This window comes from Lissotriton vulgaris, unplaced genomic scaffold, assembly GCF_964263255.1.
Source record: "Lissotriton vulgaris unplaced genomic scaffold, aLisVul1.2 SCAFFOLD_630, whole genome shotgun sequence".
NCBI classification, from domain to species: Eukaryota; Metazoa; Chordata; class Amphibia; order Caudata; family Salamandridae; genus Lissotriton; species Lissotriton vulgaris.
Genome location: NW_028252722.1, coordinates 17,720 through 45,078, shown reverse-complemented (window position 1 = coordinate 45,078; position 27,359 = coordinate 17,720). Strand labels below are relative to the sequence as shown.

At 44.6% G+C, this 27,359-nt stretch overlaps 1 protein-coding gene across 1 annotated transcript in view; it reads left to right on the top strand.

The window, feature by feature from the left end:
* Positions 1 to 27,359, top strand: part of LOC147662058 (ninein-like protein) — a 270,575-nt gene that overhangs the window by 230,315 nt on the left and 12,901 nt on the right. The window contains exons 8-10 of the mRNA XM_086951142.1: positions 7,241 to 7,399; positions 16,903 to 17,039; positions 22,025 to 22,165. Coding sequence (XP_086807268.1) covers positions 7,241 to 7,399; positions 16,903 to 17,039; positions 22,025 to 22,165 — 437 coding nt within the window. The remainder of the gene's footprint in view (positions 1 to 7,240; positions 7,400 to 16,902; positions 17,040 to 22,024; positions 22,166 to 27,359) is intronic.

Genomic DNA, 27,359 nt, shown 5'->3' with positions numbered 1-27,359 from the left:
CCCCCCGCGCAAATCAAAAAAAAAAAAAAAAATTGGGGCCCCGCTGGGCCCTTTTATGGCCCCCACATCAAACCTAGTGGGTCAGGGGGGGGGCTATCCCTGCCCCCTTATGGTCATTTCCCCCTTTTTTTTCCACCTCTTGTGTCTCTATCCTACCGAGACACAAGATGGCGGCCACTCCGCACTGTTTCGAATGTTTACAGACACCCGAGAGCCAATCAGCTTTCTGGCGCAAGTCGCGTGGCGCGCCCGGAGCGCTCCCAGGTGTGCGTACCGGGGCGCTGCCATAGATATATATATTTTTTTTAACCTAAATTACTCAAAATCCACTGGAACACATATCTTGAGACATAGCAAAGGCACATCGGGCTACCAGTCCCTACAATTTTGCCAAGTTTGGTGGAAATCCATTCAGCCGTTCGGGCTAAAAGTGAGGTCGACCGCCCTATGGAAATTAACATGGGGAAAACGCGTTTTGGGACCCCCCTTTTATCTCGGCCCCCGCTTGACGCATTCCCCCCAAACTTTCAGGGAAGGACCGGAGCTCGACGAGGCCATTTTGAGGAAATTTTCAGGCAGATTCGTCAACCGGCGCCAAAGTTATTCCAAATAGAATTTTGAGATTTAACATTGAAAAAAATCCTAACTATAACTACCTACTGGCGACCGCCAGTAGGTAATTCACTGAAAAAACCCACAGTTTAAAGTAAGGTTATAGTTAGATGAATATGTCAGTAACCACATTAAGGGTATGAACTAAAAAACACATAAATTCACCCCTAACTATAACTTGTGCCAGCGCCATGCACTGCTTATGACCTCATATATTACAAAGACAACTCTTTAGCCACAAAAAAGTGAGGGGCTACAGTGGTGTTTTGTCTGTTTGCCAAAGTGGTAACAGCTGCAGTTAATTCAGATTCAGAAATTGTTTATTTTGACTGTTGATCTTTCAAAATACTATTATATATATATCTATATATATATCTATATATATATCTATATATATATCTATATATATATATATATATATATATATATATATATATATATATATATATATATATATATATATATATATATATATATATATATATATATATATATATATATATATATACTCCCAAAGTCCTTTCGAAACACGGCAATGAAATCCGCTAAAAAAGAAGAAAGCACTCTCACGAGGGGGAGGTTTCCAGCGATAGTTTATTGAAACCTTCAGGCACAAGCAAGACGCGTTTCGGCACTTAGCCGTTATCCATTGCAATGTCGTGAGAGTGCTTTCTTCTTTCCTGGCGGATTTCATTGCCGTGTTTCGAAAGGACTTTGGGAGCTTGTATTGTGAAGCGGGTACCCCCCCGCGTTGATAGCACCCCAACATGAGTGCAACTGGCTGGTGGTTTTGGAGCGTCTATCTATATCTATATATATATATATATATATTGATCAAGGCAGGGATCTGCCGAAACGCGTTGTGATGGCGTCTGGTGGTGTTTCCGAAGGATAAAAAATTAGCACCAAACCTGGGTCTACGCTCGTCTTTTCCTGGTTGATCAAATTGCGTAAGCCGAATGTATCCCCTGTGGTTTTTTCAACACGAAAGGAGTTTTTTTGCATATTTGGCGCGCTGCCCAAGTGCGTGACAGAGAGACCCTTCCGCAAAGTGACCCCGAGCTTATGGGCAACAAGGAACTCTGTTTCTTTTCATTTCAAGCTGAGTTATCGGATGCTCGAGGCCCGCCATACCCTTCCACTGCAAGCTGGGAGACTGTCGTCTTTGGGCGGACCAGGACTGCCTGGGAAAATACTTGGAATCTGCCATACATTTCCTGTATCAGCTGCAGTAAGAATGGGTTGGTTGGAAATAGGGGACCCGAGGCTGTTTTGGCCCAGCAATTCTCTGCAAGAGTCACTGCTGCATACTAAGCATTCACCGTCTCGCTGCATTGTGGGTTCTGCAGTCCGGACATTGAACTGTGGAACAGCATTTCCAGCAAATAGGATGCCGGTGAGCCCTTCATCATATGATAGGAGGGGCCTATTTTAAAAAGTTACCAGTGAAACTTGCATCGAAACGGAGGCATCTTGAAGAAGGCGTCAAGCCGAAACCGGTCATGCCATTTGTCTGTCATTAAACAGCTGAATGTATCCCCTGTGGTCCTCTGCTTTTTTCAACACGAAAGGAGGTTTTTTGCATATATATATATATATATATATATATATATAATGTATGTATATGTATGTGTATGTATATGTATGTATATATATATATGTATGTATATATATATATGTATATGTATATATATATATATATATATATATATATATATATATACATATATATATACATATATACACATATATACATATACTATACAGACACATTGATAATCATTAGAGCGAAAACAAGCTTTGTAAATATATTAATAGATTTCAATAAAACATTTCTTTTGTTATGCCCTTAAAAATCGCCCCATTGCACTGGTCACATCTAAAACCACATCTGTTTTAAAAACATTTTTAGCTGCCTTCTGTGATCTAACTTCAAATTACAACTGTTTTTCAAAATGAACGTCTAGGGATAAAGGAAACCTGTTTAACTAAATTTGCATATTACTACATTTCCCTCCAATGATACACCAGCAGTTTACATTATTTTGATGTACTATCCTTGCTGTTTTGGATACAGCAGGAAGAGGTTAACCACATATTACATTTCAAAATTTCTCGTCTCATCCTTTGGCTGTTTATATAAGAGATGTAACTAACTCTGAAGATAGTGCTACTTGCTGAGATGGATGATCTTGGGGGTTCTCGAGGTGATAGGGCTTTAGTGGGAGTGGCGACTCTGGTGGCTAAGAGAGAAATAGCGCAATCCTGAAAACATCCCTCCGAAGCTGAAACAGTGGCTCGCTGGTATGGATTTGTGTGTCAAGCAGGAGGAACTGATCTAAATCACCTGCGGTTGCCCTAGAAAATCCTTGATAAATGGTGGGAGTTGTACAGATTATCTGTAATTATGAATGATGGGTCTTCTAATGGCAACTTAAGTGTGGAGGGTGGGTGGGGGAAGGAAGGGGATGGAGACAGAAATTGTACACATGGGGGCCGTATTATAGAAGTGCGCATGGGGGAGCAACGGGCGTTTGTGCCCACTTTGAGTGCCCCTAGGGAACTTTGGTATTACAGAAGGGGACGCAGACGCTTCTGTAATACTGAAAGCGCTGGCACACATTGAGCATCAGCACTTTCTCAAGAGGACGTTTCCTAATTTACGTGGGAGCCATGGCCTCATTCAAATGAGGAAATCCCTTTGCCTCTGTGCCATGTTACAGGCGCAGAGGCAAAGAAGTTCTCAGGTGACCCACTGTCAGTGCGCCCCCTGATTGGGGCGCACTGACAGTGGGAAAGGGGCTACCATGGACCCCCCAGACTTCCCCTTACAGGCGGGTGCAGTCATTCACTGCACCTGCCTGCAAGGGGTTCTCTAATCCCCTTGAAAAGTGCAGGCGGGCTGCCGCCTGCACTGTGAATACACAGAGGGGCTTTTAAACAGCATCTCCATTTTTCACATGAATTGCGGCTGCCCTGGGGGCAGCTCATTCACCATAATACAGCCCTTTTTTTCCTGGATTGTGCTGGACATATCTTTTGAAAGGTGCGCCCAACACAATCCAGGAAAATGCACTGCATCCAGAATATGGCCCATGGAGCCCTTATTTTGCTCCATTTCTACTGCAGGATATTATTCTTTCTTTGTAACTTTATTTAAAAAAAAAAAATTGTTTATCAAAAAAGAACAATTGGGATATGATCCATCCATCTCCCAAGAGCACTAAACGGGATTGATGAATTCTTTGGGTTCAGGTAGGTCATGTCACGTTTTTTAGATTCCTCAACAACCAGTGCTCAAAGATCCTGTTTGGACAGGATTAAAGATGTTAAATTCTTGGATGTCTGACAAAAATATATGCTCTCTCTTTTCTAATTTGTTTCCTTATATTCTGAGTCAATTTGAATGAAGGCTCCCTGTTTTCAGTTTTTACGGATTTGTACAGATGAATACAGACATAAAACAATGTGTTTTCTGAATGCATTTACTTTTAAAAGTGGTTAAATACAGAAAATGGTGCTCTTTTTAAGTACTCTCTGTGCTGTCTTTGATGTATTATAGGACAGCAGCTGAGAATATGGACAGCATGGGAAATTAATAAACAGGATCAAATTTCTTTAAATAATGGCATAGGTCAACATACATTAATGGTCTAATGCTAGTATTTACCAGTGGATATATTGGTATGTTATATTTGACAGCTTAAATAGCTAACACACCACAGACATCAAATTATGAGTGCTCGTCTAGCAGTTAAATAAATATGGAAATTTAGTTTTTCAACTTCATTTATATGCAAAACACAAAATAAATATGGATAAATACATATAAAATAGCCAAAACATAAATATGGGTAAATACAGACGGAAATGTTGAAAAAATAAATACCATAAAACCGGGAGCCCTAATTTTAATTCACTGTTTAAAACTTAATTGAACAAATAATTGTCAATTTTTTAATTAGGTTGAAACAAGAAGCTTGTTCAGATAACTGTTATGTCTGGAGCATGGCATTATAATACCAAGATGTTAGAAGTAATTCTACCCTTATCACCGGGCCAACAGGAATTAAGGCAGCATCCTTTTAATAGGTCCCAAGGTTTTTTTTGTTGTTCAAATAGGACATTTCTGCACAATAGAGAACCTGAGACTGGACCATCACTTTATATGCCTTTTAAAATTGGTGTCAAAGAAGCTCCACTAGTCATTATTAAAATTCCTATGGCCTTCTGTAAAGGAAAGAGCACAGTCATCACTTGTTTTACCTAAGTATTCCATTTTCGATTTTTGAAATACACGTCTCAGTACTTGCATATAGCCTCTTCGTCCAGTTTCTCACTTTTTGCATAAAAACACATTTACCTGAAATTGGCTTGGTGTTAGTACCAAATGTGAAAGGTTTTGTTTTCCCCCCTGTTTATTATTAAACGGTTAGATTCACTGTGTTTGGAAAACACACGTGATTTCCTAGGCAAACTGATTACAACAGGAATGGGACATGTAGGCAGCGCATTTGCGCAGAAAACGATCTGGTCTTTAAAAGAATCTGGGGTAAATCAGCGAAGATTAGGACAAATAGGATGGGTGGCCAATAAACAACCTTGCATTGAACGATTATTTACCAGACTTTTTCTTGACAGGGAGCCCAATAGGTTGATTTCTACCCTCACCCAGCTGGACCTATGCTATTCTCTCAAAATGGACACGTCCTATAGGTGATTACAGTCAATGTATCCACAACCCTATATCCACAGGGACAAATGCTGCCTGTAAATAAAAAAAACAGCAGAATGAATTCCCTCACTCGTCTGTCGACTTCTGGGCAGTCGTCCACAAGCTGACGCATTGGTCCAACATGGAGTTGCCCTCTTTAAAACCACCCTGTTCCACTACAATCAGCTCATAATTTTCAATGCAGTCCTTTAAAACTGTGAGTAGAGCAGTAATGTATACTTTTGCACCTACATCAATTACACCAAAATGCCTTTAGTTTTTAGGAGCTAATATATCATCCTTGGAGACAGACGCAATTGCTACTACCTTTCTCCTCAATCGTCCCATCCTTCATAATGAGTCCAGATCTGCCATTTTTATGCAGCGCGTTATCTCATGTCCTCACACATCCATTTAGTGAAACATGCTTCCACTTGAGTAGCAGCTATCCACTTCATGTCTTTAATGACTTGGATTTTAATGTTTATTGTCACCTTTGGCCAAGCCTATAAAGAGAACACAGTGATCAAGCAGCTCCTTTCTAGGCTGTGCCACATGGGGCGTGGCCTTCGGTGGTGAAGGTGTTTAGGCGGCTTAGCTACCTGTTATTCCAATGTAGGACATGTGCTCAATTATTAATTATGCCCTGGTCCATGTAATTAAATGGCAATGGAGGACTAAGTTATGCAGCAAGGTTGACTAAATTGTATGGCAAGAAGCAACAATTTATGGGGCATAATATGCTACATCGAACATGGCACTATTATTTTGCGCTGTTATTTCAACCCTCTTTTATGTTGTCTGGTAAATGTTTAATCATATTACAACCACTTTAACACCTGAATTTAGCAAACCGCAACCAAAAGGTGACCAGGTAACCTTTGCAAAAGGTCTACCACTGTGCTGTACCACATATGGGCCTATTTCCGTAACTATTGATCCCTCTGAGCTAGAAACAATTTGTTGTTGTTGTTGAAATCTGCAGATTATGCTGCACACAGCGGATTATGTGGCAGATGCGGTTAATTCTAAATTTTGTGAAAAATGGCGTTGCTTTACGATTGCATAATACCAGTGGTCAGGATTATGCCACTGCTTTTTCTTTTGTATTTACAGTTTGTGTTCTGCTCTAGTTGTTTGATGGTCAATCCTGTCTGAAAATTGATTTGAAATCAATCAGTTTGCTTTGTCTTTCCCTTCTCCTATGTCTGTTGGTGTTGCTTTGGTGGGAATAATTAAACACTCACTTTAACTTAGACTGCTAAAGTAATATGTTTCCATTTGTAGTACTTCACTGTATTCATAGGTGAGGCACCCCTTCCACACAATCTGCAGCTACCACTAGGTTTTCAGGTGGGTTAGCATAAGAAAAAGGAGATGATGTTAACCATTAATGATTGATTGTGTGTGAAGTTCCACCATTTATAACTTGCACCATACTCTTCCAGCCTGTATTGGCTTTGGCAAAATGCCTTTTGTTTATCAAACTGTTGTAAATGTAATGGCGCGACATTGACCTCAAGCTGCAGTTGAAGGTTTTTACTCCCATCTTTCATGGAGTGTCAAAGCTGAAATATGTAAAAATGTGAATATGTAACCTACTCCAACCTGCATCAGTTTGCGTTGGTTTCCTCCTACTGTTGAGAAGAGGGTTTTATGGCTTGCAAGAGAATATTGCTTGCATCAATCTGCCAAATGCAAAGAATATATATCACATAGTCTTGTTTATTGTTGTGTATAAGATAGGTCTTGTCTAGGTTGATGTCCTCAGTTGTTTTTGTTTGTCCCCATTGGTCTTTGGCATTGTCTTGCTGCAAAGAGTTGCACTGTGTGCTTGTGTTAGAACTATTTTCAAGACTTTGTATAGCTTGAGTGGAACAGTTCTCACAAGTTTGTTTTATCTCTTTTTTCAAGGCTTTTGAAGAAAATGGGCGCACACCGTCTCTGATGTCAAGCTGTGGTGGGTTCCATCTCTTTTCCAGTATCGACGATGGCTCTGGCTTCGGGAACTTGGATCAGATTGTCACCATCTGGGAGCAAGAAGGGCTGGGCGACTGCAAGGAAATCTTGAAGGTTTGTACCAGTAATCACTGATTTTTGTTTTTATAACCATTCTTAATTTATATTTATTAATAATATTGAGAAAGGTAACAAAACTATTGCAATCCAACCAATAGCACCATATATATTGACGTTTAAAAGTTCAGCAAGGACCAACGAGAGGCGAGTAGTAGAAACAAGCATTTGCAAATCAGTCGATCTCGCATTTGTTAAAGTTAGAGCTGTTGGCGTTGAAAATGGCAATGTTTTTTAGTTTTGTGTTTTTATTTGCAGTGGGAATAATTATATTTGCATAGCACTATTGCCATTGGTATAAAAAAGCTAAAGTAAAAAAAAATGACATTTTCAATGTCAGCAGCTCTAACTTCAACACAGTCGAGACCTATTGCATTGCAAATGCTTGCTTTTAATACAGTAGGAGGTTCACTACAGAAAAATATTGCAAGGGACTAGACTGCAAGCAGAGTTGCTAATAATCTGCAAAATTAAGATTGTAATGTAAACAGTGGACTAGAAGGTGAATGCAATAAGTGCAAAACAAAGTGCATCACTGTAAGCGGTAAGGATGAGCAGTGAATTCCTCCATGATAAGTCATCCTTAAAACATGTAGACAAACTTTCCAGACCAAGGTTTCTTTTTTTTTTTTTTTAATTTTTAAAACCTTTATTATGAAAGAGCACACAGCTATTCAGCCTAACATCCCGGAGGCAAGGCAGCATGGTGAATCAGGAGAGCAATAGTGCAAGAGCATTTACAACAGAGCATTGAAGGTTGTTTTTATATTTTATATAGAAGAGAACTGAAACCAAGGAAGAAATGCCAAAAGGCGCAAAAGAGTGGCAATGGAATTGAGAAAGCTGTCAGGGTATTGGTAGTGGGCAGTGGAGAGCAAGCAAAGAATCACAAATTCAGGAGAGGAAAACAGGATGGCAGAAGGGAGGAGGAAAAACAGGATCAAGCAATTCAGCATGTCTCAGTTGGTGTCATAGGCTATGGTGACATACGCTCATCCAGAGAAACAGGTTCCGGCGGCAGGCACACATCCCCCCTGTAAGCATTCCAGGCCCCCCAAATTTTATTCCATTTCTAAGGCCTCCCCCTGGCAACATAGACCGTCTTTTCCCTGAACATACACCAGTCCATGTTGGCTTTCCATTGCACCACAAGGGGAGCTGTGGCAGCGCCCCACTTTTGAGCGATGTCCCGCTTGGCCACCATGTTACCCAGGGTCACCCACCGAGTCTGCGCCGTGTTATGATCAGATGGTTCCCAGATGTTGAGGAGGCACCTTCGAGCCTCTGCATTAGACTCCACCCCAGTCACTTCACTCATTATCCGGTGCACCCTCCTCCAGTAGGAGGCAATAACGGGGCATTCCCACAGAATGTGTAGGAAAGTAGCGAGGGCACCACAGCCCCGACGGCAAAGTCCGTCGGGCGAGAATCCCATACGCACAAGCCTGGGGCCGGTCACATACACTCTGTGCAGGATCTTGAATTGCACTAGCCGAAGGCGAGAGGAGATAGCGACCTCTTTAGGGGAGGATACTGCACTCTGCCAATCCTCATCGTCAATCTCTAGGCCATCTTCCACCCATTGATCACGCACGCCAAGGAGAAGGTCAGTGCGGACGTTAATTAGTTTTTTATATGACAGGGAAATAGCACTATCGGGCATATGGCCATCCAACACTCTGTCTTCCAAGGGAGAGCTCTCTGGAATACCTCCCTCCGGTGGTTTGGCAGAGAGCAGCGCGTGCCGCAGCTGGGCGTAGCGGAAGAACTCCGAGTCACCCAACTGGTATTCGGCCTGCAACTGAGGAAAGGTCTTGACGTCTCCCTTAGAAATCATGTCGTCCACCCTGGAGATGCCTATGAGGTCCCACTTATCGAAGCCCTTGGTGTGCCATAGCCTACCCAAAATATCAGAGTCATACAGAGGGGTGAATCTGGTCAGTCTGCCCCGCCAGCCCTGCGCCTTGGTGATCGCCCGCCAAATGTGAACCGCTGTCTTCGTCGGACCCGACATCCTCCGATCTAAGGACCTCGAATACAGGTCCCGGTAATAATTACCACCGCCCAAAAGCCACCTGTCCATGGCGTAACCGGGACTGTTCGCAGGACCATAGAAACCGCGATTGAGAGCCGCGAGCTGGGAGGACCAGTAATACCGACGCACATCCGGAAGTGCTATGCCCCCGTCGTACCACGGAAGCGTGAGCTTCGTGACAGCAACGCGGGGCCGACCATCCCAGAGCAAGGCCCGTTGAAGGCTCTCAATCTCACGAAAATAGCGGGCCGGAACCGGATCCTGGGTGTTTTGTAAGGCATACAAGAACCTGGGGAGCGACATCATCTTGAATAAAGCCGCACGGCCCTGCAGGGAGAGTGGAAGCTTGCGCCAACTGTCCACGTCGCGCCGGAGACGCTGGAGAGGAGGGAGCAAGTTGTGGTTGTAGCGCGCCCTAGAACTCCCGGAGATGTAGATCCCCAAGTATTTGAAACCATTTCTGGTCACCTGGATGTTTCAGCCTCTGGGGAGGCGCGGCGTATCCCCTTTCAGGACATACAAGGAGGACTTGGCCCAGTTAATAACCAGGCCAGAGTACCGTCCGAATAGTCTGAGTACGTCGCAGGCCACGATGAGTGACTTGCAGGGGGAGGTTAAATATAGCAGAATATCGTCTGCATACAGGGAGACTCTGTCTTCAAAGCCGGGGGCCCAGGTTATGCCGTGCAGGTCCAGGTGCGTCCGCAGCATGGCCGCGAGCGGCTCCAAGGCTAGGGCGAACAGTAAGGGCGACAAGGGACACCCCTGTCTGGTGCCACGATGAAGGGCAAATGGCGCCGATAGACGGCCATTAACTGTGACATTAGCCAACGGACTAGCATAGAGGAGTTTCACCCAGCCCACGAACACCGGACCAAAACCGAGCTTCGTCAACACCGCCCATAGGTAGCTCCACTCAAGAGAGTCAAAGGCCATTGTGGCGTCAAGAGAAGCAAGGACTGCCGGCTCCTCGAGGGTATGGGCCCTGGCCAGGGCGCCGTGGAGTCGACGCAAATTGAGGGCAGTGTTGCGGTGTGGAATAAAGCCCGACTGGTCCGGATGCACTAAGTCACCAATAACTCCAATCAGTCGATTTGCGAGTAGCTTGGCAAGGATCTTAGGCTCGACATTCAAGAGAGAAATGGGACGATATGACCGACACATGTCTCTCGGCTTCCCCTCCTTATGGATGACCACAATGGTGGCCAACCTCTGGTCTGGGGGAAGAAGGCCAGCGTCCAGCGCTTCTAAAAACATATTACGCAGGCGGGGGGGGGGTTTACTTCCGGCCGAATTTTGTATAACTCGACCGGGATGCCATTGGGCCCAGATGCCTTACCCGATCTCAACGAACGAATCACAAGGGCGATCTCGTCAGCGGATATGTCTCTATCCAAATCGGCCCGGTCATCCTCAGAGAGACAGGGAAGGTCAACAGTCGAGAGAAGCGCCATCGAGTCAGCCTCGGAGCACTCCGAGGTAGAGGTGTAGACACCCCGGAAGTAATCAGCAAAGGACTCGGCAACGGCACTCGGGTCAGTGACCGCAGCCCCGTCGTCGCCCAAAATCTCGGGCACGACTCGGCTAGCCATCTCTCTTCTGTCCAACCACGCCAGCAGCTTTCCCGCCTTGTCACCAACGTCATAAATACTACCTTGCTGTTCCTTAGCCAGGGTCAGGGCAGCATTTGTGGCAAGAGCATGGTATTCCGACTGTTTGAGGGCAAGGGCATGTAAAAGAGCGGGGTCGGGATCGGGTCCCAACTGGGAGTCAAGATTCATGACCTCCTCCTCGATGCGCAACAAGTCGGAATCTTTGACTCTCCGGGCCTCCGCTATGAGAGCGAAAGCCTCACCCCTCAAAACAGCCTTAAATGCCTCCCACAGGGTCGCGGCCGAGTCAACCGAACCCTCATTTTCAGAGAAATAGAAGTCGATGGCCTTGGCCAGGAGGGTGCGAGTAGTAGGATTACGGAAATACCACGGGTTAACCGCCACTGGCCGGTCCGACAGGACTATGTCGAAGTCGAATGAAACCTACGACGGGGAGTGGTCGGAGATGCCCCGCGCCAAAAACCGGGCCTCAGACACGGCAGGCGCGTGTGCTGCTAAGGTGAGGATGTAGTCTATACGAGAAAGGCTACCATGGGCACCCGAAAGGAAGGAGAAGTGACAGAGCGTGGGGTGTAGAAGTCGCCAACTGTCCACCAAGCCCATGGACTCGAGGAAGGAAGGCAGCCATAGTTGGGAACTCCGGAGGTCTCTAGGCGGATGTCGGTCCAGGGAGCCAGAGCAGACTGAGTTGAAGTCACCCCCCACTACCAGCAAACCAGCAGGCAAAGACAAAATGGCGCCACCAAGGTCTTGGAAAGTACTAGACTGCAGGCCCGGGGGAACGTAAACCGAAAGTAACGTAAGGGCACGCCCTTCCCATCTCCCCGCCACTGCAGCGAAGCGTCCTCTCTCATCAATCTTGGTGACGTCTATCTCAAACGGCAGGGACGTACGCACAAGGACACCCGCCCCCGAGAGCCCGAAGAGAACCCAGAGTGGGCCACCATCTTGTACCCTTTGCGGTTGAGTGCTTTGCACGAGATACCAACCTGTCTCCTGCAGGAGGACAATATCAGGCATATGACGTTTGAGCAGTTGAACCACCACCCCTCTTTTGATACGGTCACCCAGCCCATTAACATTCCAACTGATTACTCTTAGTTTCCTACCCCCCATCATCCAGCCGCCCTCCCCACCCAACCCCAACAATCCTCAACAGCAAGTAAAACTCAACAGCGTACAGGACCCATTGCCTAAGAGAAAGAAGAAAGAAAAAACGAACAAACAGATAAACTTTCCCAAATCCACCCCCCACCCTGCACCCCTGCATCAGACTAAAGAGCCCCCCCAACCAGCAGTGTGCCTGTCGCCCCATTAACTAGTCTACGAAAAGCCCCCAGAGGAGTAAGGAATCTCTACGAACACCTCCCGCCACCCTCCATGTAATCGACAGGAGCATCGGCAAAGTCAATTAAAGAATAGCATCGACAGTCACATATAGCAGGGCCACCAACCGCCAAAGTCTTTCCAGTAGAGCCAAGTCTCATTGATCCGAACCACCAGTCGCGCCCCCAGCATGTCCTTCTTGATCATCCCGGCGTTGTGGCAGAGTGTCCAGCCATTCACTCACATTTTCGGGGACATCAAAGAACAGGGCATGGCCCTCATGTTCAATACGAAGCTTGGCAGGGAACAACATCGAGTACTTGAAGCCCATGTCCCTCAGTCGCCGTTTCACTCCCACATAACTTTGTCGCTGTCTCTGTATTGCCCTGGTAAAATCAGGATAGAAATGTACTTCCGAATTCTGGAACTTAAGCGGCCCATGACCTCTGGACGCCTGTAGGATCGCGTCCCGGTCCTGGAAGTTAAGGAGCCGTGCAACAATGGGTCTAGGCGCCATGCCCGACTTCGGCGGGCCATCCGGCACCCGGTGGGCACGCTCCACTGAGAAGAAGTTACTAAGACCAGAAGGCGCTAGATGGGTCTGTACCAGTTCCTCCACAAATAGGTCCGTCGCCGCTTCCTCCGAGCCTTCCGGAACACCAATTATGCGGACATTCTGCCGCCTGGCACGTCCCTCAAAATCCTCCAGCCTCCTGGAGAAGTGGTCCGTAGTCATCCGCAGGTTCCGGACCTCAGTCTGCAGGTCCGAGACGTCGGTGGTTAGGCTGGAAGTTTTAATGTCCAATGACTTAACACGGTCATTAGTCTTACCCAGGTCGGCTCTGATGAGGGTGAGATCAACTGCCAAAGTGTCCACCTTGTGGGTCAAGACCTCATGTTGCTTCTGCATTTCGGCTCGTATGCCTGTGATGGCCCCCATAATATCACTGAGGGTAGGCTCGGAGCCATCGGGCGAGCCAGCCGATGGAAGTTCTTTAGTGGAGGTCGCAGCAGCTGGTGGCGTCTTCGGCTGAACATGTCGCTCAATCCTGTTCAGTTGAGTTTGAGACTTTCCGCGAGCGCCTTTGTTCGACGTCTTGTCGGGGTCTCCTCTGCCCGCCATGATGGGTCCGATGGGAACAAAGGGGCACGCCACCCAAGCCAGAGCCAAGCGAACCAAGGAGAGAGGTCAAAGCCAGTTATTCAGGCCAGGCCAATAGAAGCAAGCAGCGTAGTTACAGACACTCTGCCGGTGGAGATCTCAAGCAGCCACTACGCATTCCAATCGTACGGAGTGGCAGAGATCGGGGAGACAATGGCGCATCCCTGGCACGGAGTTTCACTCGACGTAGCTCAGCGTAGGAACCACCAATTTGGAGGCGGAAAGCAGCGCCCGCTTCAGTGATCCGTCAGCAAGTAGGATCCACCAACGTGGATCAGGATTTCGAGCAGGATATATGAGGAGGATCGGAGGGTTCGCGGAGCTCCGAGCTTACGCGGCCATCTTGGTTGCCCGCGAAGCTCCTCCCCTCCCAAGGTTTCTGATAATGAGTTACTACATAGATGTTTGATAATGAGGCCTTATTTAGAAAATCTTTCGTTTAACATATAATTGGTTAATTTTCTTTTCTCAGGTAGCTGCATCCGAGTGAATTTAGCATTGCTGTGGAAATCCTTCAGAGAAATAAAATATGCAAAGCATTCATAAATCTAAATGTTATTTGCCGTTGTCTTTGGTTGGCGCTTTAGTTCAAATATGGTGGATTTAAATGGCGATTCTTAACTTAGGATGCTCTAAATATCGATGAATTCCGGTTCAACTTATTTTGATTTTCTGAACATCAACACACTTCCAAAAACCAATCCATCTCTTAACAGAATTAGCTAAATAGAAGAGCACTCTGTTAAACCATTCTATCAACTCGTCCATGTTAGATCACGTGGATGGTGTCATCCAAGCAAGATGAAGGAAAAGCTAGGGCTAGAAATAACAGTGTGTTGGTGATGTACAAGGAGAGTCATGAGCATGGAGAAGGAAGCAAGCATGAAGGGAAGTACAGCAGTCAACCTAAATAAGACGTGAGAAGATGGCAACTGGAGATAAAAGGGCATAGCTCTGTCAAATACTGTGGACTCCCACCATTTAGAAGACTATATTGAGAGCTTTTTAGTGGTCTAAGGAAGCTCGGGGAGTCTGTGCTGATTACTCTTTAAACCTACTGAAAGAAAAGGCACAGAAGTGTGCATGTTGTGCCTTGGACATTGGGGTACAAAGAAGGAGAATGCACATGACACAAGGCCCTATACGTCCAGGAAATTAACAGTGAATGACCCGTGAGAGGAAACATGCTGTATCACCAGTAAGCACTTGGGAATACATGCAAGTTATGACAAGGGAAGGAAAAAAAAAATGTCCAGATGGAATCCAGTAGCCATTATCTTCAGAGTGGAATAAAAGTAGTGTAGCTGAATGCAAGACAGTACAAGAACTAAATGCTTCACTTCCAAAAACATTCAATCTCAGTTGGGAGAAGTGCAGAGCAACTCAAATGAGTAAGGATAGCAGGAGAAAGGTACAATTTAAACAGGGAACACAGGCAGATGAGTAGCAAATGATAGGGTCCTGGTCGCGAGGCTACAGAAGACTACGAAGAGGGCGGTACACCAATGTATAAGAGAGACAAAGAACACAATGTAAACAAGCAAGCTTCCATCAAAACAAGCCTCCATCAACGCAAGTAAAATGGAGAAGGTGGGGCAAATGTAAGACTGGAGAGAGGAGTAATACAAGTAACAAACATGACTAAGAGGTTAAAGGAGGAGATTAAGGGAGAAGTACTATGGAGAGATGATGACAGTGAGGGTGAGGGTGGCAGGCTGGTGGGTAAAGGGACCTGAAGCACAAGGAGCCCGGAAAGAACAGAGAACAAGGACTGGAATCAACCAGTACTAATGGGAAAAGAGATTTACAGGGTTTACTTGTGTAGATCTATGTGTAGTATCTTTTAGACTGCAGAGACTGTCCTATCTTTTTATGTGCAGAGTTCTACACAGTTGTAAAGATACTACATGTAAAACTACATCTGTAGTTTGTGAATATAAAAAAAAGCAAACTTACTCGAAAAAGTGTACATTTAATTTTGTGAATAAGGTCCAGAATAAGCAGGAAGTTGCTGAAGCAGACTGTTTGCTGTGCCCCAACCCAGTATACTCTACAGTGCAGACTGCCTCTACCTGCACTGGAGGAAGGAGGATAAAGCAGGTAGTGCAGGAAGGAGGTGGTGTCTGTGCTGCAGCACTTCTGGAGCTGCCTAGGGTGAGTGTCCTTAGCTACCTCCGCAATTGCGACAGTGGCACCCTTGGCGTGGACGTTGTCAGGGGCTGCCCACCCTGCCCTTTCTGCAGCACGGGCTCCTGCCATGTCCACTGTAAACATGCACACTCCGAAAATTTGCTTTTTAAAACAATGCCAGTGGCTACCCTGCTGAGGAAGGGGGGAAAGGAAAGCAGAGAAAACGTAGAAGTGAGGGAAAAAAACTAACGCCACACCGTAAAAAACGAGGCCTCTATAAAAGGTCTCTGTGCTAAGCCATACAAAAAGGGCAGGAACACAAAGGGAAGAAGGACAAACAAGCAGCGATGGGCGGCTGGTGGTGGGGGGGACGTCACAGACTGGTGCCTAAACTGAACACTCACCAACAGGAGCATCAAACAAAGCAATTAAAAAACGAGTTTCCCCAACCAACACATGAATAATAACAGTGTAACAAAACATTACTTGGCCAGTGCTCGTCTCAACAAAAACGGAAATGACATATCGCTGCCCAAACCAGTTACAAGGTAGCACAAAAGTGCCACACTTCAGTGAGCCAATGGTTTGGAGCAGGCGGGAGCTAAGTCCTATACTAAATACTACAGGTCTTGCAGACAGCGCATGCGAGCTGCCTAGGCACGACCCTAAAAAAATAATTGCCTAAAATGTGCAAGCAAGGGGTGGGCCACACAATTACACTTTAGAAATAGGTTGTCAGTGTGCCAGGGGGCCTTGCAAGATGAGCTCGAGCTGCAGAGTTTGGCAGACCAGTAAATACAGAGATTGTTATTAAAATGCATCAAAACATTGCATTTCATTTTCCTGTGCCAAGCAACAATAATGTCTGTTGAACAACATGACGTGATCTCACCCACCGCCAGTTTTAAATGTGGGAGTGACACCTAAGAACTTATTACTACAAGTTTACACCAGAGCTCAATGAGTGTCATTGAAGAAAATGAAGAGTGGCTGCCATTTTCTTTCAATTGAAAATGACATGAAATGAAGCAGGAGAATTAAATGACTTGAACATGAAATGATACACTTCCCTGTATGTGCCTTTACCTTTACCCTATGGTATTGTGATATTTAGTAAACTGGCGTTTCCATTAAGGTATTTAAACTGAATATAACTTTCTATGCTTGCATGTTTCCATTTTTGAAATTTAACTGTATAGTCTAAAGTACTTTTTTTTAAATCAATATTTTACAGAGCCTCGATTTCAGTTTGGAGGAGCCAATAAACTTAGCAGACCTGGCCACAGCCTTGGACAAGGAGATGGCAGTAACCCAAAGCAGAGTCCATCAAGCCGGGCTGGCTTCATATCGGCAAGAACTGCAGCATCTACGGTAATAGCTTCCCTTTGAGGTTTTAAGGCCCTTCGAAGGCCACTTGCTGTTTGAATTTTATTATAGCCAGAAATTTGTTGCTAATTGTTTTGTGCATGCCCGTAAGCTTCCCACCTACCCATTTTCAAATGAGCTCAGTAGAGAAAGTTGGACGGGGGCCTTAAGTCATTACTGTCAGCCGAGGATGCTTACATGGGAAAAAACACATCCCCTTGTGTACAGTGAATACTATCCTTCACCTGGTAAATGAATTGTTGGCCCATTGCCTCATTTTATTAACATATGGAGACAGGGTCAGGTGCATAGCTACCAGTGGTACAGTTGCTGCAATGCAGTGGGGCCCAGAGGTAGGAGGGGGCCCAACTCCAACAGCCCCTAGAGCGGGCACCTAAATAACCAAGTTGGAATTCCGAAGGTGAACGAGCATTAAAGATGACTTTACATTTTATTTTTGTCTTGTTACTGTTGCTGTGCATTCAAGGACAGAGGCCAAATGTCATTCTAGTCTTTAGACAAATTACAGCTTATTCTTTTAACTTGGAAACTGGCGTTTACTTTTCTTTAGCTAACCGGAAAGTGTGAGGATTGGGAAAGTGAACTGTGTGATCAATTTGCTGGTATGAAAGGAAAGGCTGTAGGATGGCGTTTTCTTCTAACACAGCACAATTTAAATACCTGCAATTGAACTGTACAAAGAATGTAAAATAAATAAACAGGAATTCACACATGAAGCACAACTGTTCCTTATAAAAAACCAGAAGTATGATTAGTAATCCTTCTGAAACCTATGTAAACCAGCCAGGATGGTGGAAAACCATATGTTGCTCCACAGTACGAGAAATTAAGACGGGGAATTTGAGTAACTGTTATACACAGTGCTGTAGTAGAGATGAGCTTGTCAACAAATTACCAGGGAGAGCAGAGTTAAGGATCTTTCTTGGCTCTAAGAGCCCGTCTTGGTTGTAAGTGCCCGACTTGGTGAGAACATTTGCCATGGAAATTGGACAACAAATATTATGTAAAAATAGGATCCTGTGTCTTCAAAATTCCAAAAAGTATATTTCAGATCAGATTATATCACAGCATTAAGAGGTGTTTATTAAAAGTGATTAAACATGAACTTAGAAACATTCATGCAGCCATCCGGGCAACAATACCATTACTGAACTAAAAGGTAAGTCTGTTGTCGTGCACCTTATATATGGGCTATATTATTATTTTACACAGATCAACATTCTAGTCCATTAGGTCAAAGACAAGAGAAATTTTTGTTCAGCACGCAACACACATATTTCTAGTTTTTCTCATAATGCAACAGTGAAAAAATAGTAGGCACGATAAAATAAAATAATTCCCCAGAATGCCATAATTTGATCAATTGGCCAAACCAGGTTTGATCCCAGGTTTTTACTGTGTAATTCAGCCATTAGATTGGTATCCCTTTCCAGCTCCAGCCACAGGAAAGCTTAGATCATTTGGCCGAAATTGCTCAAGAGGAACTCGAGCTGAAACAGAGCCTAGCATCGGGCTTGAGACTTGGTTGCTCACCCGCCCTGAGTATTCTGTGCCTAAAATAAGCTCAAATGCTGATACCTGTTTTGTATGTGAGGATAAATAAATAGAGCACAGTTAGCAGAAAGACAGGAAGTCCTTAGCTTTCACTGCTGATGACGATCTTGTAGCTGTGCTTCGTGTAAGGCATGGGTACTCAGAAACTTTCTCTCGGGGGCAAAATGTACAGTCTTTGTTTGTGTCCGAGGGCCACACCGGTGGGGCGGGGTCGGTGGGGGAGGGGTTGGGCTAGAGCAACACACAAAAAACTGACCATGAGGTTGATCACTGGTCCCTGCAGCGGACGCCTTTGTCCACTGAGCCACCAGACCCGGCATACACACATCTCTCTCTCGCTCTCTTTCTCTCTCTCCCTCTCCCTCTCTCTCTCTCTCTCTCTCTCTCCCTCCCTCCCTCTGTCTCCCTCACTCTGTCTCCCTCACTCTGTCTCCCTCACTCTGTCTCCCTCACTCTGTCTCCCTCACTCTGTCTCCCTCACTCTGTCTCCCTCACTCTGTCTCCCTCACTCTGTCTCCCTCACTCTGTCTCCCTCACTCTGTCTCCCTCACTCTGTCTCCCTCACTCTGTCTCCCTCACTCTGTCTCCCTCACTCTGTCTCCCTCACTCTGTTTCCCTTTCCCTCCCTCACTCTCCCTCACTCTCCCTCTCCCTCCCTCACTCTCCCTCACTCTCCCTCACTCTCCCTCACTCTCCCTCACTCTCCCTCTCCCTCCCTCACTCTCCCTCACTCTCCCTCTCCCTCCCTCACTCTGTCTCCCTTTCCCGCTCTCACTCTGCCTCCCTTTCCCTCCCTCACTCTCCCTCATTATGTCTCTGTCTCCCTTTCCCTCCCTCACTCTCCCTCTGTCTCCCTTTCCCTCCCTCGCTTTGCCTCCCTTTCCTTCCCTCTCACTCCCTCCCTTTCCCTCCCTCCCTCTCCCTCTGAATGTCTTTCCGTCCCTCACTCTGTCTCCCATTCCCTCCCTCACTCTCCCTTACTCTCTCTGTCTCCCTTTCCCTCCCTCCCTCTCTCTCTCCCTCCCTTTCCCTCCCTCCCTCTCCCTCTGTCTCCCTTTCCCTCCCTCCCTCTCCCTCTGTCTCCCTCCCTCTCCGTCATCTCACCCTACCTGTGTGTGCCCGGGCTGAGACAGCTTCACATTTGTGCCACATTTGTTACATGTCTTTAAAGGAAGCACACATGTTCTGTGTCTTTGAAGAAAGCTTGTACTGGGCCTTAGTACTACACTTGTTCCCTGTCTTTGAAGGAAGCTTGCACTGTCTGACTTTGCAGTACCACACTTGTTCCATATCTTTAAGGACAGTTTGTGGTGCTCTTGACCAGTGTTGTATGTTGTGTGCGTGTGAGCCAAGGTCTCCCTGTCTTTCTGCTCCCTGTGCTCTATTTATTTCAGTGATTTAGGTCTGACCAAAATACGGTTTTAGCTTTTTCACCAGGCTTAATTTTTATCTAAAACAATACATATTTTTGCTTAGAGAAAATAGGCTTTAGTGAAGCCCACTTCAGTTATTTATCAGACAAGAATGACATTTACATATTTTGTTAGCCCTCCAGAACAAAATACATACAATTTGGCAGTAGTTCAGTTCTCTTCAGCCATTAGCTCTGTTGCTAATTTTTGGCTCTGCCTAGTAGACAACCACTGGTCTTTAGGATGTCAGGTATTCTGATTAACAGCATTTTGGCTGCTTAGTCTGTGTTACTCTGCGTCCAGAGAAGTGTGACCTCAGGAGATCTTTTCTGCAGTTCATCCACCAGCAGCTCACCTGCAAATGCAGACTGGTGCTAATTGAGTAATGAGAGTACCGGCAGCCCTGCTGCCTTTGCTATTTAACTTCTTATGCAGACTGCCAGGCATCACTGCTGCAAGCTTCAAAACCATGTAACTCTTGAAACGATAGTTCTGCATACTCTGTCATTTTTTACTATTCCAAGATGACAGACGAGTTTGAAGATTTACTTTTTATTTTTTCTAATTGAAGCACATACCCTCCACATTTAGTTCACATATTTTTTCATTTGTTTTTGTTGCTTTATTTGTTTAATTTATTTTAGCATACAAAGAAAACCGCAATCTTGTTTTTAGAAGGGAAGTGAGACCATTTTTGTATACCAAGACTCTTCCCGCAAAAGTCCACAAATATCAGACTCCCATAGTCTACAATGGTTGTTCAAGTGTGGCTGATAGGAGATTAGAAAAGATCAGTAGATGTTCAGGCTTGAATGTTGCTTACTTCAAAAGCTGTACTTACACTAGTGGATTGATGCACCAGATACTCAACATGTGTCTCCCTTGCCATCGTCTGTCCAAACTCTGCTCCTTTCTAGTGACCGGTGTACCTGTGTGCGAACAGCGTCATTCTGTGAGGACAGAACAGCACTATGTTTTGTGAGTACATCGCGAGGGATGTGCCTGTGTGAATGTTGGATTAACTTTGTCTTTTGTGAAGGTAAGGTATGTAGTCTACAAGTTCACAGTTGTGCCTGTGCGAGTGCAGAAGGAGGACTGTGCCTATGTGAGGGCATCAGTGTGTGGTCCCTGTATGTTATGTCTTTGTCTGCATGCACTTTATACAAGGGCCAAACCTATTTGCTTAGGTAATGCATTTTAGGGTTATAGCTTTGACTTGCAGAAATGCAGTGCTGGAAGTGAAAATACAATAATGTGTGCATGAGAATGGTAGTGAGTTTTGATATGGTTGATGCAGACTCTGTCGAAGGAGGTTGAGAAATGTCGGGGGCAGCTGACAGACTAAGATGTCAACCTAATGAGGGAACCTAGTTACTTTGTTTGCACTAGGGCCCATGGCAACCTAGCTACCCACTGGACAATATTATGCAGTTAAAGAATCCATGAAGCTTGAACAATTATAAATCAATTAATCTGCGCAAATCCATAACACTGAATCATTAATCACAAACCTGCATACGATTTGCATCCTGGAAGACCCCACATTAAATAAACTCTTCCACCTTCACCCCACCTTTAAGTTGTTTTCAAATTCTCCTATAATGGATGTTCTACATTGATGGGAGACCAAATTTCTAGTGCCTCAATTTTGAATGAGGAGGGTTTGTGAAGGAATCTGTTTGTGAACATGCTGAATGTTGCAATTGCAGAGCACAAATGTAGACCCATCGTTAAAAACTGATTTTTGCTCCTCCTGAATTTTTGCTTTCTCCTCTTCTGTCCATCTCTGATTCCTATCTGAAGTAATTTTTTCCCTTGCCATTTCAGTCTTACTGCAGGAATTCAGCTCTTGTTAAATGTAATGTATTTGTTTTTAACGAAATAATTTTGTATTGCAATACTGGGAACATAGTGCCCTATAAATTAAATAAATGTTTCCAGTCTTTTGTTATTACTTCAGACACAAATGTCTGCTCATCATAACTTCCAATTTCTTATTGGCAGAGTACAAGTGGAGCAAGCGTCACGGGAGAAAGAGAAAGTGAGAAAGGACTTTGAAAGGGCAGAGATGCGGAACCGGCAGCTCACCAGCGAGGTGGACGACCATCATAGTGTCATGGAACTCATCAACCAGAGCAAGATAAGGTAAATACATCAGTGGCACAGCTGCTGAGAACCGACACTCCAGCTCCTCCCCTGTGACTCATGCAGATGCTAGAACGTATGTGACTTTGTGTTACTTTCAGTTCATAGCTTTTTATTTACTTTGTTGAACAGAACTCTCAGAAACCTACAATTTAGAAAAATGCCCAAAAAACATGTGTATAGAAAAGACTACACTTCTTATGAACTGCAATAGCTTAATTATGTTACAATTGATTGTTTTTTCTTTTTCTATTACTTACCCAATAATACACTGCAAATGGAGGGAGAAGGCTGAAAAATGCAAGAGATGAATGGTGATAGTATAGTGTAAATCATGAATGGTGTCAGTATAATGCAAACAACTTTTTTGTGAAAAGTCGGTTATGTGCTCCCTTGCTGCCTCACCTTAAATCACTTACACTGTGTGTGTGTGCATGCATGCGTACGCGCACGTGTGTGCGTGTGCGTGTGTGTGTGTGTATATATATATATATATATATATATATGTGTGTGTGTGTGTGTGTGTGTGGTTTTCCTCTCATATGAACTGCTTTGGCCAATTCCATTTGAGTGATGACCTGCTGACTGCCCTCCTGCATGACTCAAGCCTTGGCCTGTCATAAAACTGTTTCAGCGCATCTAGCTTTTAATTCTTTCTTGGAGCTTTTAAGGCCCACCCATTTAAGAAAGTTTGGCTCTGTCTTGGAAGAAGGGAACCCATCTGTCCTCACGTGTTTACATATTCTTTCTTGCTGCTCACAGTAGCTAACTAATTCCACGTCTTACGCTAGCCATGTTAATGCACTTGAGATCTAGAGAGGGTCAGAGGGTTACTGCCTCAATAGGCCTTTACTTTTCAGGTGTTTCAACACAATTTCCTCATATAAACAGAAGATGTAAGAACATTTTCTCCAGGTGAGTTTGACATGACACAAGCATTACTCTACTAGTAATTATCAGTGGATGTTGTTATGAAAGCACTTACCCCACCAGAGGAAGCACAGTAGACTTAGGGGTCCTGTTGAGCTCTTTCTATGGATTCAGTCAATGTAGTCTCCCATGTGTGAACTGGGTACCATCATTAAGGGAGGTTTGGGCACCTAGGTCTTCTCCGAAGTAGTGCGAGTGATTGAGATAATGATGTGTACTTTAACCACTCATGCTTAAATGCCTTCAGTTGCCAAAAGTTAGTGTTAAAAATAGGGTCTCCGATCTGCCGTGGAGTGGGGAGAACCATGGAAAAACACAAACATTTTTAAAATATGTGCTGTGAAGTTTCCAATTATACTCTTGTGACCTTCTTAATTGCTGCATAAGTCAACATTTACTTTCTTGTTCCTATCCCTACTTTGGAAAAGAAACTCATCCTCTATTCACCATAAGTAGATATTCCAAACTCCAGTTTTAGGCAGGACAATGAATAAATATTGATAACTGGCTGATTAGACACCAAATGATGACACTAGCAGCTGCCAGGTTAACAGTATGTAGAGTCGCGTGTATGGCTTTTAAACATTGTGAGCAGAGTTTCAGAATGAGATAGGCCTGCAGGGATTCATCCTCAGCTGGTGCACGAGACCAAGTCGACTGATGGAGGCACCCCCTGCGGTATCGCTTCCCCAAGTGAGGATTGAGGAGCTGTTTGGAAAGTATTGGATTTTATTTGTGAATCAGGGGTAGTGGTGAAGTTGTAGCATAACTGGAAACGGGGATTGCGTTGTCCCTTCAGCTGGCCAGACACTGGCTGCAAATTCTGTCCTGGATGTGATCCCTGGTGCTGACACTAGCTGGATCAATCTGTCAAAAAACAGGGACCCCCCTGAAAAATGATGATGGCTCCAAGGGCAAGGGAAACAAACAACCACTGTAAATAAACACCACTTGGCAACCTGAATAAACAATTATATAACTGATAAGAGAACCAGCCTGAAGAACATGTGAAAAGTTGAATATATACTTTAATTAAATTATTGCATACATGTAATATTAAATTGATGGGGTTTGAAAACCTAACATACACAACTAATCATAAATCTATACTAATATAATAAAGAGAGAGCCAAAACCTTTGATGCGGGTAATATCAGGCACCACAGCACCAATCACAACACCCTATACAGCGTTGGAAAGGGTAGTTGCAGCAGAAAGACATAGGCTATGCAGACACCCACCATATACATTTAAATGGTAAAAGAACTGTGCCAGCAAAGTAGTCCCTTGTGGGCGTGTCTGCGTTGTGCTGTGGGCGTGTGCTGGGGGCGTGACAAACGCTGGGGGCGTGTGGTACGTTCGCCCTTCATGCCATGTCTCATATCGTGTGCTGTGGACGTGTGCTGGGGGCGTGGGCGTGTGCGGGGCACGGGATTACGGAAAAAAAGCGAGCGTTGTGCCCAATATTTCATTGTTTTTTCTTCCCAGGTTCTGTACATTCCAGCTCCGGATGTCCACCCTGCTCCCTTTAAATACCCCTGCACCCCATAATCATAACCCACCCTTACTACTTAAAATACCACCACGCCCTTAAACACTAACCCATCTTAACCCTATAAATATACCCTGTACCCCAAAACCCAAACCTATCCCTAAATCCTAAAAATACCCCTGTACCCCAAAACCCAAACCTATCCCTGAACCCAATAAATACCCCTGTACCTCAAAACCCAAACCTACACCTGAACCCTAAAAATACCCATGTACACCAAAACCCAAACCTAGCCCTGAACCCTAAAAATACCCCTGTACCTCAAAACCCAAACGTACCCCTGAACCGTACAATACCCCTGTACCCCAAAACCCAAACCTAGCCCTGAACCCTATAAATACCCCTGTACCTCAAAACCCAAACCTACCCCTGATCCCTAAAAATACCCATGTACACCAAAACCCAAACCTAGCCCTGAACCCTAAAAATACCCCTGTACCTCAAAACCCAAACGTACCCCTGAACCGTAAAATACCCCTGTACCCCAAAACCCAAACCTAGCCCTGAACCCTTAAAATACCTCTGTACCCCAAAACCCAAACCTACCCCTGAACCCTAAAAATACCCCTGTACCACAAAACCCAAGCCTAGCCCTGAACCCTAAAAATACCCCTGTACCCCAAAACCCAAACCTATCACTGAACCCTTAAAATACACCTGTACCCCAAAACCCAAACTAACCCTGAACCCTAAAAATAACGCAAAACCCAAACCTAGCCCTGAACCCTAAAAATACCCCTGTTCCCCAAAACCCATACCTATCCCTAAACTCTAAAACTACCCCTGTATCCCATAACCCAAAACTATATCTGAACCCTTAAAATACCCAAACACCCCAAAACATATACCTCAGTACCCCAAAACATATGCCCCTATACCCATACTTACCTTATCCAAACATTAAAAAAAACATGCTTTTACCATTCATGCATTTACAACGAATTTCGTTGTAAATGTATGCTTGGTAAAAGCATATAAAATGTAATGCCATGCGTTATAATGGCATTGAGGAGTCATGGTACTTTCGTAATGAAAGTATGCGAAGTGATGGTATGCGGAAAGAAAGTTGCGGAATAATGGGTGTTTACCCTCCCCCGGTAAGTACATTGGCGGCACGGCGGCCCACATCTCAAGCAACATACTCATATTTTTCCACCACCGATTTGAAAAATGCACAGGTCTCTCTCATTGATGGCCAGCACCGACATACAGTTTTAAACACACCTCCCGCCACAAGTTCTAGAATTGCGAACTTTAGAGCTGGGGAGCTACGTTCGAATCTCGGCATCAGCTCAACATCCTGTGATTCCAGGCAAATCGCTTTGTCTCCCCGTGCTTACCACAAATGAATGTGTTCTTCTGTAATGTCAATTGTGCTCATGCCATTAGTCGAGTTTGCGCTATATAATATTGCAAGGAAAAATAAAGTAAGGAAACTCGAGTTCACACACTACTGAACGCGCACTCTTAAGTGCATCAGCAGTGCACTGTGAATCGGAGCGTTTCACAGGCCTGTCACAGATAAGAAATGCTATCAAAACGAAATCCTACAAAACAATGTACTACTGGCCGGCAGCAATTCGTACCCGGACAACGTCGGGACTGGCTGCTAGTATATCAATAAAGACAAAGTGTCCAAAAATACAACAAAGTACAGAGACAGTGAGGATTACAAAAGCAGAACACAACAATGCCAAGATAAATAAATAAATGATGTATACAGCTAAAAATGTGCAAATGTTGTGCTCAGTCCAAAATACTGAACCACAATATATTCCAATGATCATCTATATATTCACATTGCGTAAAATGACATATGGTACAAAATCCAATGTAAACTGTAGACATGGCAGCAAATAGAGCTTGTTCTTCACGTGTTTTGGTGAAGTGGGGCGCCTTCTTCAGGAAAAATACCACAACATATACTTTGTACCCAAGAGAGGACATGGATGTTGAAGTTTGTTGTATTTTCGAACACTTTGTCTGTATTTATTTATTTATGATTAGTTGTGTATGTTAGGAGGTTTTCAAACCGCATTAATTTAATATTACATTTATGCCTTAAATTAATTAAAGTATATATTGCCAAGGGGTGTTTATTAACATTGGCTGACACTAGCTGGGGCCAGACTGACATCCCATCTTGGAGGCAGTTGGAATGAAGCCCAATGCAAGAAGTGGTCTCACCAGTGCATGCTCCACCACTTTTAGATTGCGGTGATGGAATGCAACATGTCCAGAAGAGGCAGGGAAAGAAGTACATTTCGTGCCCTGTTGAGTTGGTTCAAAATTTGAAGAGAGGCATACAGCACAGGATACTGGATGTTCTAGCTGTGATCTGGGCAGATGTATCCCTGGTAGAATGAAGGAGATACTCATAGGAACTGCAGCTAGGAGTGGAAAATATTTTGGTAAGGAATACCTTCAGATTTTCCCCAGGCCTCAAACATTTGATGGAGTACCTAGTGGCATGGTGTGTGGTGTTGAGGCTGATCTTTAGTCTTTCCAATGAGACTGAGATTGCTCAAGGGGAATACATTTGTGTTTAAACAAGTTGACACTTCAGGGGCTTTTCGGACACTCGTGGTACTGTTTCATGAAGCGTTTCATTTGGATTTGTGTTGATGGGGTGTCAGGGAATGGTTTCTTCACTGAAGCATGTTAATGTGAAACTCTCCTCTGAAATTGGTGGAGCTGCTTCTGGAGCTCTAG